This window comes from Thamnophis sirtalis, unplaced genomic scaffold (genome assembly GCF_051295495.1).
Source record: "Thamnophis sirtalis isolate CommonGarterSnake01/CBP01778 unplaced genomic scaffold, rThaSir2_p1.2 scaffold_6, whole genome shotgun sequence".
Classification (NCBI taxonomy): Eukaryota; Metazoa; Chordata; class Lepidosauria; order Squamata; family Natricidae; genus Thamnophis; species Thamnophis sirtalis.
Genome location: NW_028261386.1, coordinates 81,134,512 through 81,151,850, shown reverse-complemented (window position 1 = coordinate 81,151,850; position 17,339 = coordinate 81,134,512). Strand labels below are relative to the sequence as shown.

Genomic DNA, 17,339 nt, shown 5'->3' with positions numbered 1-17,339 from the left:
TATCTGAAACTTACCTTTCCAACTCTGCAATGCATTCTTCCAAAGATTGTTTATCTTTCAAACATTGTTTTAGAAATGCTTCAAAGTCCTGATGAGCTTTAGATATCTGTTCTTGAATACCATTCACAGATGGTTTAGGCAAGTAAGTACACAGATTTTCTCCTTCCTGGCAGGCTGACTCCAGTTTAGCCTTTCCTTCATTAAAAGAGTCTAGCACTTTCTGAGTAAAACAAATACATAAATTTATAAGGGTAACGAATGATGAGAAGGCAAATAGATATGAAGAGACTTTATATCTAATTTTTATTTTGTATTTAACTTTCCAAAAGGAAAACTACAACAATCTACATTGTTAAACAATGCATGTAAGAAATTAATCCATGGTGAATAATAATATAGTAGTAATAACAGTAATATTTATTGAAGGTATTAGAAAAATAATTCGAATAATTTCCAATGGATTTTTTTCAACTGGACAAATGGGAAACAAAATGGCAAATTACTAATGTAATTTGATTTTTGGCAGAATAAATAAATAAATACATCCCAACAATAGGCTATCTTATAAGTCTTCTATATTCAAGAATTTTTTTTCATTGTTCAAACACGACTAGGCCATGGGAGCAATGAGCGCCTCCACCTATTTACTGGACCCGTGCCTCTCCTGGCTGGTTTCGACCAGCAGGACCAGCAGGGAGGTGACATGTGGTTGGCTCCAGGCGATCATCAACGCTTCTTTGCAGGAGGGGTCTTTCCCGCAACCATTAAAGGAAGCGGTGGTGAGGCCCCTTCTCAAGAAGGCTTCCCTGGATCCAGCCGTCCTGAAAAACTACTGTCTGGTCTCCAACCTCCCTTTTTTGGGGAAGGTTGTTGAGAAGGTGGTGGCACTTCAACTCTGACGGACCTTGAATGAAGCGGATTATCTGGATTCCTTTCAGTCTGGTTTCAGGCCTGGGTACAGCACAGAAACCGCTTTGGTCGCACTGACCAATGACCTCTGGTGGGCTAGGGATAGAGGGCATTCCTCTATCCTGGTGCTTCTTGACCTCTCAGTGGCTTTCGATACCATCAACCATGGTATCCTTCTGCGACGTCTGGAGGAGGTGGGAGTGGGAGGCACCGTTCTGTGGTGGTTCTCCTCCTACCTCTCCAGTAGGTCGCAGTCGGTGTTGGTCGGGGGACAGAGGTCGATCCCTAGGCCCCTCAATTGTGGGATGCCGCAGGGTTCGGTCCTATCCCCCCTCCTATTCAACAGCTACATGAAACCGCTGGGTGAGATCATACGACGGCACGGGATAAAGTACCATCAATATGCAGATGATACGCAATTGTATCTATCTGCCCCGTGCCAGCTCAGTGTAGCAGCGGACGTGATGTGCCAATGCCTGAAAGCTGTCAGGATCTGGATGGGGGTAAACAAACTCGTGCTCAATCCCGACAAGACCGAGTGGCTGTGGATGCTGCTCCCGAAGGACAGTTCGGACAGTCCATCCTTGATCCTGGGGGGTGAAAACTCAGAGAGGGCTCACAATTTGGGGGTCCTCCTGGATTCACGGCTGACACTGGAACACCACTTGTCGGCTGTGACCACGGGGGCCTTTGCCCAGGTTCACCTGGTGCATCAATTGCAGCCCTACTTGGATCGGGGTGCACTTCAAACAGTCACTCACGCCCTTGTCACCTCAAGGCTGGATTATTGCAATGCGCTCTACATGGGGCTACTCCTGAAAAGCGTTCGGAGACTACAGCTAGTTCAGAATGCAGCCGCACGAGCGATATTGGGTGTATCGAGATACACCCATATTACACGTATCCTCCGCGAGCTGCACTGGCTGCCAATTGGTCTCCGAACTCAATTCAAGGTGTTGGTCATTACCTTTAAAGCCCTACATGGCTCAGGACCAGCGTATTTGCAAGACCGCCTACTGCCACATACCTCCCAACGGCTGATAAGATCCCACAGGGTGGGCCTCCTTAGGACGCTGTCAGCCGGACAGTGTCGGCTGGCGGGGCCTCAGAAGAGAGCCTTCTCTGTGGCTGCTCCGACCCTGTGGAATCAGCTACCCCCAGAGGTCCGGACCTCACCCACCCTCATGGCCTTCAGAAAAGCTGTTAAAACCTGGCTGTTCCGGCAGGCCTGGGGCTGTTGACCTTATTATGTAGGGTCCAGCCCCGATCAGAACATATGCGTGTTGGGGAATTTTTAAATTATTTTTTATTTTTATTTTGTTTTTTTTTTCTTGTTCTTGTAAGCCTCCGGGATTGGGCGGCCTATAAATCTAATAAATTGATTGATTGATTGAATTGACTAGTGTTAACATTGTAAAAACAGCTAATACTATTATTTTTGTGGGTTGTTGATTTTGATTTTACCAATCAAATATGTATTTTTATAGTATCTACACTCAAGTTTTATAAAACAACTAATACACCATAATTGAAATTATATAGATAACATTTATTAATGTACAACTTTTCAATTATGAGAAAGTGTCTAAAAACCCAGAAATTTTGGTGAGATTTTGGTGTATTATTTTTTTTTGTAACTTCATGGTAGAGTTGACTCCAGGCAACTGCTTGAACCAGTCCCTGCAGATTCTTGGTAAATTTTTGGGAAATGATTTGTTTTTGCTTTCTTCCTAGAGCTGAGAGAGAGTGACTGGCTGAAGGTCACCCAATTGGCTTCCTCTTGAAGATGGGACTAAGTCTCCCAGGCTCTACCCTAGTTCCTTAACCCCTAAACCAAACTGTCTGTACACAACACCAATATTATGAGAGAGAGTTAAAAGATTTTGAACAACACTCTTAATTTGGGTCAGAATTCTATGAAATAATTATAAAAGGTCATTAATAATGCATACTGTCTGTTGCACATTATGATGTAAAGTCAGTGTTTGACCTTTGTAAGATAGTAGTTTGACAACATATATCAATCACACAAAAAATTGCTTAATAATTTCCTAATATTATCTAGAAAAGTTTGCAAGCCAAGCAATGTGCAATTCATTCATTCCTGCATTCTTACCTGTAGTTTGTGGAGTTTTGCTTCAATAGCTTTACTGTCCCCAGTTGCAATATTTATATCTTTTATTGCAATCTTCAGATTAGAATACCAGTTTTGAAATTCCTCCATAGATTCTTTTTATAAAAAAGGGAGATACCAAGGATTATCATATAAAACAGTAACACTGGTTTATACATTCCATACTTAAAATTCACCAAGAATATAAAACTACAACGATTCTGGACTCACAAGACCTCACAAAGCCTATAGAAAAGGTGGCAAGAGACTGCAGTTTGTACCTTTGCAAACATAACAAATAGAACAAAATGAAAATAAAGTTGAATACGATTATCTAATTTCTGCTAGTCTAAGATAAGGACAGAGAAAAACGTCACAGGAAGCCAGGGAGACCAAGATGATCTCAGGAATACAGAACAAGGAATAGAGAAGCCAAGATAAGAAGTTAAGTAGCCAGGATAGAATTGTGCAATTCATAGTTGAAGTGAAAGATTATTGTCAGAAAAAGAAAGGAAACTTGTCCATGGACACCTGTATATATGCTTACACACTGAAAACACATACATCCATGCATACATAAAATGTGCCCCAAATGTGTGTTTGCCCCATAAAATATTAGTAATAGCAAGGTTATTTTTTAAAAATTACTGTTGTGAAACCAAGCAGGAGAGGAGTTGGAAATATCTATAAAATATACTTTCTATAACAGGAGTTGTAGGGAAACCTAGTCCCCAAATTAATTCATGATGTAAATGGAAACTTTATTCTAATACTCGCATATTGGTCTCCAGCATACATTCCTGTGGGCTAGATGATTCATATATCTATGAAGAGAACTCACGTAAGAAATGTTTTTCTAGGGACTCCTGTAAAGAAGCCTGTGTTTTCAAACTCAGCTGGTTCAAAGATTCATACTTCTTTATCAGGGACGTTATAGTGCCTGCAAGAGTTTCCAACTCCAAAGATGGATATTTGCGGCAAAGGCCATTAAGCGTTTCCTGAGTAGAATCAAAATTGTTCTGCTGTTGGCGAATCTCCTTCTGTATTTTCTGAAGGAACAATGATATCATTAGAATATTTAAATACATTGGACCATTACTTAAAAACTGTTTTATTGACTGTCTATGGAGATGCTCAATCTTCCAGGTCATGGTTGCTCCGAAGGTGCTTTTTCCAAAAGGCAACGGGACTTTCTTGGTTTTTTCCTTCGAAAATATTTCATTTCTCATCCAAGAAGAAAAACTAAAAATAGGGGAAGTCATTGGAATATAATAGTCAAAGCTTAGAAACTTAAGAGAAATGTTGATGGATCACCTTTGCCAAACTTCAAGATAACGAAGTCTCAATTTTTTGTGCTAAAACTTCCAGTCAGGGCAAAACTGGACTAAACACAAATTGAATAATCCCTAATCTGGGGGGAGGGGGGGGACTCAAGCAGTCCAAAGTATTGCATAGTTAATTAAAGAATGGTCCTGATCATGTTGTTCTATCTATATTATGTGAACAGAAGAACACCTTCTCAAGTGCTCTTAATTATTTCAGTCTGAAAGTCTATTTTCTCTTGGAGACTGAGGAAATTCACATACAAAAACAAAATGTGTATTTTTTGGGGGTAAGTACATTTTGTTGAAAAGACATTAATTACAGCCATGTGATCTGGGACATTTTAAATGCTTTCAGCACAGACAGTTGAACTCTGACCTCATTTTTTTTCTTCCCATGAAATGACAATTAACTTCTAATGGATGAATATTTCAAATCATGAGTTTGTTCACAAGGTCTATTTTAAGGGATTGATAACAAAGTGAATGCCCCATATTTTTATTCCAATTTGCTCAACAAGTCTATTTATTCTTTTTATGCTACTTACATTGACTGTCCCAATATCTGATGGAACCTGACTATGAATGCAATTTAATAATGATTCTTCTGTATTGACAAGCCAGTTTTCCATCTGAGTAACAAAGTTATACAACTGTGTCTTCTGAGAATTAAAATCTTTCAAAGTTTCTTTAGCTGTTTCATACATTGTTTTGCTATGCATTATCTTCTTCTTTAAATCAGCATCTAAAAACTAGAAGCAAATATAGATACACTAAAATAATAATAAAGACTATTCCAAAATACATTTATAAATCTGAGTCATATGACAATAAAGTGTATTTGAATTGTTCTGCAGAAATGCAAAAAAATAGATAAACCACTCCACAAAAAGTAAAAAAGGAATTTGGGGGGGGGGGGCATTTTTAGGCCTGGCTTTAAAAAAAATAGGTTTTATAATATAAGGATGGTTATTAATCAAATACTGTAGCATATTTTTTCAGTCCACAAATAAAATGTCTTTTATCATGCATGCATATTTTTTATATTTTTATAAAAAATAGAATACTTTTATATTATATTTATATTATTTTTCTCCGCTCTGCCACATAGCATTAAAATGGTTTATCAAGCTGGTGGTTTGTCATTAACTTCAGCGCTATTTTTGATAAAAATTTGGAATGGGAAAACAAGTCACTCTGAAATGTTCCTGAAAACAAAGAAGAGAGTTTTCTTCTTTGAACCCTTATTTTTTTTCTACAAACAATGAAATCAACTTCTATAGCACGTTCTATAAACCTAGAAATTTACAGATACTTATAAATATTGCTAATCCTAAACCAAGTGGAAAAACATTAAAGCTCACTTGTACTTCTTTGTAATCAAATACGTATGTGTGGAACACTAATTAAATTATGTACAAGCTGTATTGATTACTTCACTTTTGAATTTCTTAAATATAGAGATTTTGTGAATGTAAAAACTGCCCCTTTATTTTTAAATTTCACATTTTGCTTCCAGATTGGTATTTGAGATGGATCATTGGAACTGAGATGGGTGACAAATAAATTTCATAAATGTATAAATAAATTTGATTACAATGCTAGAAATTATGCATATACTGTATTATTTCATGCAATGCTTTTTTTAAAGGAAAATTTTTCACAACAAGGCCACTTATAATAGAAGATTCAAAATCAGTAGCTATGTCTTAGAAGAGATTACATAATGGATAAATTCTGTCTTTAAATATAATATTTTAAATGGAACAAAAATATTGATTTAAACCATGCTTATCAAATGGAATGCTTTTATCTAGTGCTCCAAATAAATTGCAGATTACAAAAGCCTAACACCACCTTTGATCTAATGGATGAACAACTTATACTTTTTCTAATTTAGGGATGTTAGGGAAATTTTAAAGGGTTAAATGAATGCCTGAGCTCTGCAGAGCTTACATATCTGAACTCTTACAGAAACATCTCTCTTTTGTCTTTTAACCCATTTTTCTACCACTCTAAAAAATTGCAGAGAAAAAGGTTTCAGGGCAAAACCATGCCCAGTGTAGGAGATAACCAGACAGAACACAAGGGAGGGGTCAAATATGTCATCGGCCTCAAGTCCTTTTGCACTCACAAGCGATCTAAGTCCGACCCACCTTGAATTTCACTGAGTCTTATTTACCGCCTATTTCCTTTGACCTTTAGTAGATCAGATTCATGTAGAGAGCATTAGTATACAGTAAACCTATATTCATTTGAACTTTCTGGACTCCTGATTTCCTGATTGACATCCCTCAATCAGAAAAGCCTATCTTACCAGAAGAATTGGAGGAAGTTCTTCTGAATTTACCAATTTTTTAAGCTCATATATGTTCAAAGTCATTTGCTCCAACTTTTCTTCTTTGTGCTTCAGCTGAGACTGCAAAGGAACACATGGGGGAAATGAATGTCTCCCTTTCTGTCATATGTTAACATTATTTGCCATTATTCAGGTAAGGAAATTTTAAAAGATAGCACTTAGAATATAACAAACATAAATATTTTGTTCCTGGTATACTCTGGCTCCAACTGAAAGAAATACAGCAGAGTTATACCTATCTGTGTACAGGTAGTCCTCATTTAATTATCACAATTGGGACTAATAATTCAATTGCTAAGTTAGATGGTTGTTAAGTGAGACATCTCTTGACTGTGACTTGTGATTTTATAGTGCTGGTTTCTTCATTAACTTTGCTTGTTGGGAACTGGCTATGAAGTACACAAATAGCAATGAGGTGACTGTGGGATATTGCAACAGTCATAAAAAGCTGACAATTGCAAAAAATCTGAATCTCTATTACCACAGGAACATGGCAACCAATGTAGGTGTAGAGGCCAGTTGTAAAGTTACTTTTTCGGCACTATTGTAACTTTGAATGGCCAGCAAATAGAACAGTGTTAGTACCACTCTGTAATGCCTTGGTAAGACCACACTTGTAATACTACAGTGATATAAAAAAAGATGTTGAGACTCTAGAAACAGTATAGAGAAAAGCAACAGGGGACCTGAGACTAAAACATATGAAGAACAGTTGCAGGAATTCGGTATGTCTAGTTTAATGAAAAGAAGGACTAGGGTGATATGATATCAGTCTTCCAATATCTAAGGGGCAGCCTCAAAGAAGAGGAAGTCAACCTATTCTCCAAAGCATCCAAAGGCAGGACAGGAAGCAATGGATGGAACTAATCAAACAGACAACCAATCTAGAATTAAAGAGAAATTTCCTGACAATTAGAAAAATCAGTGGAACAACTTGCCTTCAGAGGTTGTGAGTGTTCCAACACAGGACTTTTTAAAGAAGACATTGGCCAACCATTTGTCTGAAATTGTATAGGGTTTTCAGACTATGAACGGGTTGGACTAGAAGATTTCTCTATTATTCTGTTATTCTGTAATATGCCAATAGAAGAACTGCATATTCCAGAAGTCTTCAATGTGCCACTGTTCATTAAACCTTTTTTTTTTTTTTACAATTAGGGGCATTCTGCTACAAAAATATAAGCACGTAGCTTAGAATATCTAATCATATTATACTCAATTCTCCTAATATTAACATGTGCTAAGAATTTAAAATTGAAAATCATAAATATTGTAAAGTATGGCACCTGAAATTCATCCAAGAAAACTTCAGTTCCTTGACAGCTCGCCAAATTGTTTATTATATCATTGGACTGAGAGATGGCGTTATTGCACCATCCTTCAATATTATCTCGGATGGCTAGTATGTCTTCCCACAAAGTCACGCTAACACTCAACTTATCTATGTTGTCTTCAATTTTTTCTGAAACCTGTTAAGCAATGAAAGAAAGCATTTCATTTCATTCTGTCCATTATAGTTTGTAAGCTACTCATTTCCAAAGAGCTCTAAATAGTTTACATCAAGTGATAATAATAAATAATTATCATATTAAATATCATATTAAATATATTAAAATAATAATAATCTACAAAACAAACATTCCTAATGGCACTACCAAACAAAGGCAGGGTCATCTTCATTGTCTCCAATGCTTTCCTAAAAAGAAATGTCATCAAGACTCCTTGGAAGCCCAGCAAGGATGGGATCCTCTGGATGTCATGAAGGAGGGGCATCACTCATAATCAGCTGTTCTGGGTTTAGTTTGAGTCTAGTTTTACCCATCTAGACTGTAGTAGCTTCTAGGCATTGGGTCAGACCATCCACCACATTGTCCAGCGAAGGTGCAGAGATGATTATCATCTCACCAGTGGTGAAATCTATTTTTTTTTACTACAGGTTCTGTGGGTGTGGCTTGGTGGGGTCATGCGACTATGTAGTCCTGTAACGGGGGGATCAAAAGACAGAAACTCACTTTAACAATGTCCTCTTGGAGCAGGGTTAGACTAGATGACCTGCAGGTCCCTCCCAGCCCAGGATTATCCTCTGAAGCTGCGTCTAATGCCAGGTTTGTAGTCCTCCCTCCATTTTTTTCTCTTTCTTTCTTTCTTTCTTTCTTTCTTTCTTTCTTTCTTTCTTTCTTTCTTCTTTCTTTCTCCCTTCTTTCTTTCTCTCTCTCTGTTTTTCTCTCTCTTTCCTTCTTTCTCTCTCTCTTTCCTTCTTTCTTTCTCAGCACCCCACCCCCCATTTTTGGTCTAGCAGACTTCAAGAAGCTGCTGGGAGCAAAAACAGACACCCACCCCCCATGTTTGGCTTTTCAATCCTCAGAGAAGCCTGCTGGGAGTAAAAACGGACACACCCCATGTTTTTGGCTGTGTGATGTGCAGTCATTGGAACTTTTTTTTTTTAACTCTTTTTAGTATTTTTTACTACCAGTTCTGCAAACCAGTAGCATTTTTTACTACTGGTTTGGGTGAACTGGCCTGAACTGGTAGAATTGCACCCCTAAATCTCACCCAGGGATGTCACCTAGCAGGTGAGAAAGGATCAAGCCCTATTAGACCCCAAAGCTGAGGGCCCTAGAGCCTCTCCCGCCTCCATTAGCAACATAATTAGGCTATTACTCTCAATTGATGGATCTCATGAGTTGTCCTTAATTTATTAACTATTTGGTGAGGCTAACATCTCCCACCCCGGTCATTGGACTATTGTTTATGGTCAAACAAAGGTAGGTGGTATCATTTTCATTATATGTAAAAAGGAATTTTGACAAAAATGAAAGTTTTCTTTTTCAAAATTGTTCCGATTCTTAAAATTTTATAACACTTTAATGTAATTCAATTTCCCAACTAAACTGCTATTAAATAAAGTCTTCAATTAACTATCATCTAGAATAGATGTGTAATTGGCGCCTTAATCATAAATTAATAATAGAAACTACCAAGTTCATAAACACAAATTTGTTTCTCTTAATTATGAAAAGAAAAACAAATATAATGATGTTAAAATTATGCCACAACTTCATAAACCACGTTGTAGTATGTGAAATACAGTAAAAACAATTCATTTCCAAATTAATTCTGCAAGAATCAATTTGCTAGTAATTATACCCATAAGATACTGTCTGAAATAGTAAGGGATTAAAATCCATGGTAAAAAGAGAAAAGTTATTCTACAGGTAGTCATCAATCTATAATCACAATTGGACCAGACTTTCCGTTGCTAAGCAACGCAATTGTTAAAAGCCCAATTTTGCAACCTTTTTGACATGGTTCATTACAGTTGTTTAAGTGAATCCATTTATTTTTCTTTTCAGAGGCCAGCTAGGAACATCACAAATGGTGATCACATGACCCCAAGACACTGCAAAGAAACTCGTAAATACGGGCTGGTTACCAAGTACCCAATTTTTATCATATGACCACGGGGATGTTGTGACGCTTGTAAGTGCAAGGACAAATGATAAATCACTTTCTTCATTGCCTTTATAATTTTGAATGGTTGCTAAATGAATGGTCATAGGTCAAGGACTACCTATATTCAGTTTCTAGAAGGTTTTATTTTAGTTTATTTTTTATTGGAATATTCAACTATCCAAACTTTATTTCAAATATACCACTTACATCTAGCCATTTGTCCACGGTACTGTCCATCTCAGTTTTTATCATCCGAGCATCACAGTTTGGTATCTTTTTCAGTTCTGCAGTGAGGTGCTTTCCTTTGTTAGTGAAGGCGTCCAGTTCAGTCTGTCTATCATTCAGCTCATTCCTGGCTGCTTCATGCTACAAACAGGAACGTATTACTGTTATCCACAGAATAAATAGACTCACCATCCACCCTCCTTAATTTATTTTAGACCGCAATCCTTTATTGCAGTGGTAGGGCTGGAGTCCCCCACATGAATGTGTGTGGCATGCGCGCACACACACGCAGCATGCACATGCGTCTTACCATCCAGTAATGCCTCCGCAAGCCTCCGCAACGCTCCAGCTGCTTGGTAAAGCATTGGGCAGGCGCTCTACGCACCGTATGCGTAAGCCGAAGAGTTTAAAGACAGGTAAGGAGCGCGGGTGGGCGGGTGGGCCCTCCAGAGCACTGTACCAGAATGGTACTCAGTGCTCCGGACAGCTTCTGGTACAACCGTACAGGGACGTACCGCCTGCAACCCATCACTGCTTTATTGGAAAAAATAAAATCACCCCTGCATACTGCAGAGGCACTACATATTTAGAACAAGCCATAAAATTCCAAGTCCATCTTAGCTCACTCACTCACTGCTCAAGAATTATTGTTAATGTTGGCCTGTAACTACCATTGTAACTTTCAATAACCACTGAGTATGGCATCATACAGAACTGGCTATAAGCCTGGAGCATTGTAGCAGTGGTGGGTTTCAAATTTTTTTAGAACCTCTTCTGTAGGTGTGGCCTGCTTTGTGGGAGTGGCTTGCCAGGCATGTGACCAGGTGGGAATGTGACTGAGTGGGAGTAGCTTGGCAGTCATATTACTGGGTGGGTGTGGCTAACTTATAAAATGTGATGAAACTCACTTAACAACGCTCTTGCTTAGCAACCAAAATGTTGGCTCAAAACTCTGGCATTTGAAGCATACAAGTCTTAAAGCTGTCAAGTTACAAGACCCTTGCCCCACTAACCCTTTAGAAAAAAAAAACCAGGAGTGTTCAAACTTGACAGCTTTAACACTGTGGACTTCAACTCCCAGAATTCCTCCTCCAGTCATGTTGGCTCAGGAACTCTGGCACTGAAGTGTGCAAGTCTTAAAGCTGTCAAGTTACAAGACCCTTGCACCTCTAACCCTTTAGAGAAAAACCCCCAGGGGTGTTCAAACTTGACAGCTTTAAGACTTGTGGACTTCAACTCCCAGAATTCCTCCTCTCACTCTTCATCTTGATGATGTCACTGCAGCTGCCGGGCATGGATGGACGGAGGTAGCCAGAGCGGTGCTGACACGGCCCGGGCAGGCAAAAGAGCGAGCGTACAATGGAGGATCAGGCCGGGCACCGAGGCCCCTTCATCTCCCTTCACTCCCACTTTGTCTTGATGATGCCGCCGCAGCTGCTGGATCAGGAGGATCAGGCTGATCCTCCATCGCTCGCTTGCTCTTTCGCCTGCCTGGGTTGCCTCAGCGGAAATCCTTTGCTGGCAGCCAGACCTCCCCTCCCCAGACTTGCTTTGCTGAGCACGGGGCGACGGGCGGTAGTTTGCATGGCATGGCTGGCGCCTAGGAGGTAAGCTCCCACCGCTGTCCCCATCCCCGCGCCAGTGCTTACAGGCAGCCAGGCATTTTAGGCAAATCCGGGGACCTCGCAAAGGCGTGCAAGGTCCCTGAACTTGCCAAAGATGCCAACTGCACCGTGTAAGCTCCCACCACCATCCCCACCCCCATGCTCGTGCTTGCTGGCGGCCCTGCAGCCCTGCGCTATGACCCTTGTAAGGCCACAAAAGGACACTAGACTCACTTATTGTGCAGGGCTGCAGAAGGCAGCTCCAGCTGGGCTGCCACCCCACTGCCCTGCGCTTAGTTTCAGCTTACTTACCTCCTCAGCAATAGAGAGCCAAGCAGGAAAAAAGGTAAGTGGGTTTAGATAGGGCTCTTAGAGGCAGGCGGGGTGATTGGTGAGCCAGCCAATCAGTGAGTGGCGGGCGGGGCAAGCGTGATGTGGTCAGGCAGGGGGAGCGAGCGAGCAGCAACCAGACGGGTGGGGGGAAGGAGCGAGGTGGCCAGGGCAGGTGCTGGAACTGGTTCTAAACGACACCGTAGTTTTGTGGAGCCTCTTCTACTGAACCAGTTAGAACCAGCAGGAACCCACCCCTGCATTGTAGGATGTGAAAAGCAGAGGCACTAAGAGAACTTGAAGTCAAAGAAGCTTAAAAAAGGCCTAAATAACCAGGGGAGTTCCTTGCTATGCAGTGGTGGGATTCAATTTTTTTTACTACTGGTTCTGTGTCGGTGGCTTGGTGGATGTGGCGTGGCTTGGTGGGCATGGAAGGGGAAGGATACTGTAAAATCTCCGTTCCCTCCCCACTCCAGGGTAAGATTACTGCAAAATCCCCATTTCTTCCCAATCAGCTGGGATTTGGGAGGCACAGAATAGATGGGGCGAGGTCAGTCAGAGGTGGTATTTACCAGTTCTCCCAACTATTCAAAATTTCCACTACCGGTTCTCCACAACTAGTCAGAACTTGCTGAATACCACCTCTGTTGCTGTGGGAGTTGTTTGCTGTGTTTTATACCAGGGGATAAGACAGTCAAGTTGATTTTCATTCACCAACATGTTTGTTTGACATGTGAATACCCAGTTTGTTTGACTTTGGAGGTAGCGTTCTTTTCTGTGAACATACCTCAATTTTGATTTGAATACTTGACATTTGTCCTCTGCTGCACATTTCATTTTAATTAAAAATCTGTCCTCAAAAGTGAAGATTTAAGGAATTGATTAAGAAACTAATATGTATCCCACAAACATTTTTTAAAGACAAAGATATTTTAAAACTACCTTTGATAAGGCCCTTCGCACATCTCTCTGGTCTTTTAGCACGGCTTTGGCCACTGTTACAGCACTGGCAACCTCCATTGCCTTAGAAACTGCACTTCTCAGATTGTGATACTGTCTTATAATATCAAGAAGGATGCAACACTGCTCCTGCCTGCAAAAGAAAGAATCACTGTGACATTGACACCAGAACATATTTTGATAGCTGACAGTGGTTTGATAGGTAACATTTCTTACTGGATTATAACTTCATTCCTCTGATACTTTCACAAGTATGAGACATTTACTACAATCCATGTATGGCATTAGAAAACTGACGTTTACATAGCAGGACTTAAGGTAATGCAATTATATTACAGTAAGCAATTAGCAAGGTCGGCAGATCGGCGGTTCGTATTCCTAGGGCCACATAATGGAGTGAGCTCCCGTTACTTGTCCCAGCTTCTGCCAACCTAGCAGTTCGAAAGCATGTAAAAATGCATGTAGAAGACCACCTTGGTGGGAAGGTAACAGCGTTCCATGCGCCTTCAGTGTTTAGTCATGCTGGTCACATGACCATGGAGATGTCTTCGGACAGCACTGGCTCTTTGGCTTTGAAACAGAGATGAGCACCACCCCCTAGAGTCGGGAACAACTTGCACATGTGTGCAAGGGGAACCTTTACCTTTAAGCAATTAGCAACTTACTTGATCTGAGTATTGCTTGCATTATTATCTACTCCCAGATGAAAAATAAAGCAGGGAAGGAAGTCTACTCAGGCTTTTCCAGTATATTGTTTTCTTTGTCCTAGAAGTATATCTCTCAATATACTGTATTAAGCCTCAAAAGTTATGTTTATGCTCCCAAATATAAGCATACTGATTTTACATCAGATTTATATATTATTTTTAAAGGCTGATTAATAGGCTGATAAAACCAAGAATTAAACTTTACATAATGGCACATAAATAAATATACAACTAACTTACCTTTCTTGGATTAGTTTCTTTGTATCATTCCAAGTTGCTTCCAAACAATTAATTGCTTTGTCAATTGTTGGAGCAAAATGATTATCTTTTAAAGCAATTTGCTTTGCTTTGCTCATTAGCCATTGCAATTCATGCTGGTGAGAATTCAGTTCATCATCCAGCTGGTTAAAAATTCTTAACCTGTAAATCAAACATTAATTATATTTTTAATTTGCTTCGGTGTCCACTATTACAAAATAAAAGTAACATAAATATAGCATGCTCATCTGTTTCAGCATCTTTAAGGAAACTCTGGAGGAAACTGTGATTATATTAATGGAATTTTTCTAGAAGCCTGATTGATAAGTGTTTTAGCATTTCTACCAATAAAACCATCATTAAAAAATCTATAATCATACATCACACTTTCAAACTTTGCTTTGGAAAATTTAAAAGAGAGTTTAATATAATTTAGCAGCCTCTGCTTCAGCTACATTATAATATTCTTACACATAAACACTAACACCTGAGATTCTATATTCAGATATCATGGTACTCTTTTATCAGAACCTATTAACATAGCACGAAAGGGTCAGATTTATCCTGATCTCTTTATCTAGTGTTACAAAAAGCAGCGGATGGAGGAAAATCTTTTAATCAGGTTAGATGCATTAATATCCACAGTTCAAAATCAGTCTACATTACGTTAAGGTAATTGGTTTGAGTTTATACACTGCACTTAGAGCCAAAAAGTAAATAAAGAGAGTATTTCCCCAGCATATCAATATTTCTTTTCATAATACAAGATTTGGGCATATAACAAATATGAGTTTAGACTTCTACCATTATATTTATGTCTAGGGAACATATAGAGTGATAAATCATCTACTAGGAAGGGTCTCAATGTTTCCAATCCACAAGTAATGTAATCACAAAGCCGTCTAAGCAAATATTGCAGTTAAACTGTATAATGGATGTAAGGATTACATTAGAAGCCTTTAACTAGGAAGAAGATGCTGAAAAACCCCTTCTAAAAATCTTGCTAAAATTGCAGGATCTTGCCAGGTAATCACTAGGTGTCAGTACTGTCTTGAAGGCACAACAATATAATATAGTGAACATTTACTGACCACAATGCATGCCTTCTACAAAATGTATATTGTAACATGCAAAACATTATGGTATAGTCATTTCAGTTTTGATTAACCGAATCAGGATTTATACCTTAAGAGCAAACAAGATGCACAGAGTCATTCTGTGGGTAAGTTGGGCAGTCTTGAAATACTATATATATAAAAACAAACAAATAAAAAAGCACTTTATATAATGAGCCATTACTGCTACCCAGCCTTGATACCCATCTCAAGGATTATGGTTAGAACTATCCACAACTCTTAGTTGTCTGCTGTTAACTTAGTGTACAATACCAATCCAACAAATGAGAAAACAAAATATTTGTAGGAAAAAGTGGCCCAATCTATACTTCATTCCAGAATTATTATGTGTGCTATTATTTTTAGGCTTTATTGAAAATAGTAACAAAATTTGTTCACAATTTTTTCAACCCTTGGTCTGACGATGCCTAGTGATTACAACTACTACTTAAATTTGGCATTGTTTACAGGATGAGAGAAGAGCATAAATACACAGCAAATATAGAAATCATTCTGGCTGCAGCAGTTTGGGTCAAATATGGGAGAAACTCCACAAAATGAAGTGTTGACTAAGAAACAGATGCTTGCTTACTGAAACAAGTATTTTAAATCCAATGCTGCTGAGGACCTGATTTCTGTTTACCTTTGCTGAACTTCTTGAAGGTTTGGTTCTTTCAGTCCTTCCTTGTCAGCCCTTTCTTCAAGATCTTCAATTCGTTTTAGGAGATGCTCCTTACGCTCTAGGATGGATGAACACAGAGCACTAAGGGCCTCTGCTTCACTTTGCTTAGATCCAAGCAAAGACTGAATGGATTCCAGTTCTATGCAGACGCTGTCTGCAATGTTACTGCTGGAACTCCTCTGCTGAGAGCTTCCTTGTTTTAGATGGTAGTGGGCTTTAGTAAGGGATACATCTAAACTGGATGCTGTAGATTCTAGTTTGTTGACATCTTGAACAACGTCACTTAGCTGCTTCTTCAGCATTTCTGATTTTGACTTGTCTATGTTTTGCGTTGTTTCTACCCTTTGTCTCAACTGGTGAAGTACATGTGATGCAGAGATATGAAGCTCTAAAAAGGACTTGAGATGGGGAAGAACATCTTGACGGCGGTTGATTACTTGATCAGCTTCTTGGTACAACTGGAGACAGTCTTCAACCATATTTTGGAATACACTGTGATCTTCTGGCTGAGTGAAAGAACACAACCTTTCAACATGGCTCTTCAGACTCTGTAGCTCTTTGTTTTTTCCTTCCACTTCTAATTTATGCTCCTATAAGACCGAGAGAAAGAATTTTTTTTAAAATGTGTGAGCCTTTGCTTAGTGGCATGAGATGTATAACTCTTGCTATTGCAATAGCAGTTTGGAAACTGACAAATTGCAAAGCTCATCTTTCACTTGGGTGGAGAGCAGCAGACAGAATGCAAAGAAGAAAAAAAGACCTCTCTTTATGCTGCCATTGCAGTTTCTGAGAAATAACATGACGGATGGAGATGGTTCTTTGGGATGTGGGTACTTAAGAAGAAGAACCTGTGTTCTACTAAAGATGTCCCAGAACGTCTTTGTTATTTAGTTCATTATGAATTATTTTACCTTATTTTGACATATAGCGAGCTGTTGATCGGTTATATCAATCTCTGATGTTAGCTGCAGTTTACAAAGAAATTGTTTGATCCATTCAGAAAAACTGAGAAGAAGCTCATCATACTGTCTGTGTTCATCAAGCACAGATTGCAGGAAAATTATCCTAGAAGATACCAGGGTTAGTAAATGTATGGTATTTACTCTTTCACCAGAACTTTCAATAGTTTTTGCTTTTAAAACTGCAGAACTAGAAAAGGATGAAATTTCTCAGAATTCTAGGTTTGCCTTTATTCCTGAGGATATGTGCAACAATACAACAAACAGTAACAACAAACAACAAAACAATGCAAAAAAAAAGGCTATTATTATGTGATATAGTAATCTATATAGGGCAGTGGTT

At 39.0% G+C, this 17,339-nt stretch overlaps 1 protein-coding gene across 3 annotated transcripts in view; it reads right to left on the bottom strand.

Moving 5' to 3' along the window:
* Positions 1-17,339, bottom strand: part of SYNE1 (spectrin repeat containing nuclear envelope protein 1) — a 373,011-nt gene that overhangs the window by 204,479 nt on the left and 151,193 nt on the right. For all 3 annotated transcript variants that reach the window (XM_087718281.1, XM_087718279.1, XM_087718280.1), the window contains exons 38-48: positions 16,949-17,102; positions 15,999-16,627; positions 14,223-14,402; positions 13,258-13,408; positions 10,364-10,522; positions 7,990-8,172; positions 6,662-6,763; positions 4,893-5,096; positions 3,864-4,071; positions 3,026-3,138; positions 15-220 (exon numbers count right to left, since the gene is read on the bottom strand). In XM_087718281.1, the coding sequence (XP_087574407.1) occupies positions 15-220; positions 3,026-3,138; positions 3,864-4,071; positions 4,893-5,096; positions 6,662-6,763; positions 7,990-8,172; positions 10,364-10,522; positions 13,258-13,408; positions 14,223-14,402; positions 15,999-16,627; positions 16,949-17,102 (2,289 nt within the window). The remainder of the gene's footprint in view (positions 1-14; positions 221-3,025; positions 3,139-3,863; positions 4,072-4,892; positions 5,097-6,661; positions 6,764-7,989; positions 8,173-10,363; positions 10,523-13,257; positions 13,409-14,222; positions 14,403-15,998; positions 16,628-16,948; positions 17,103-17,339) is intronic.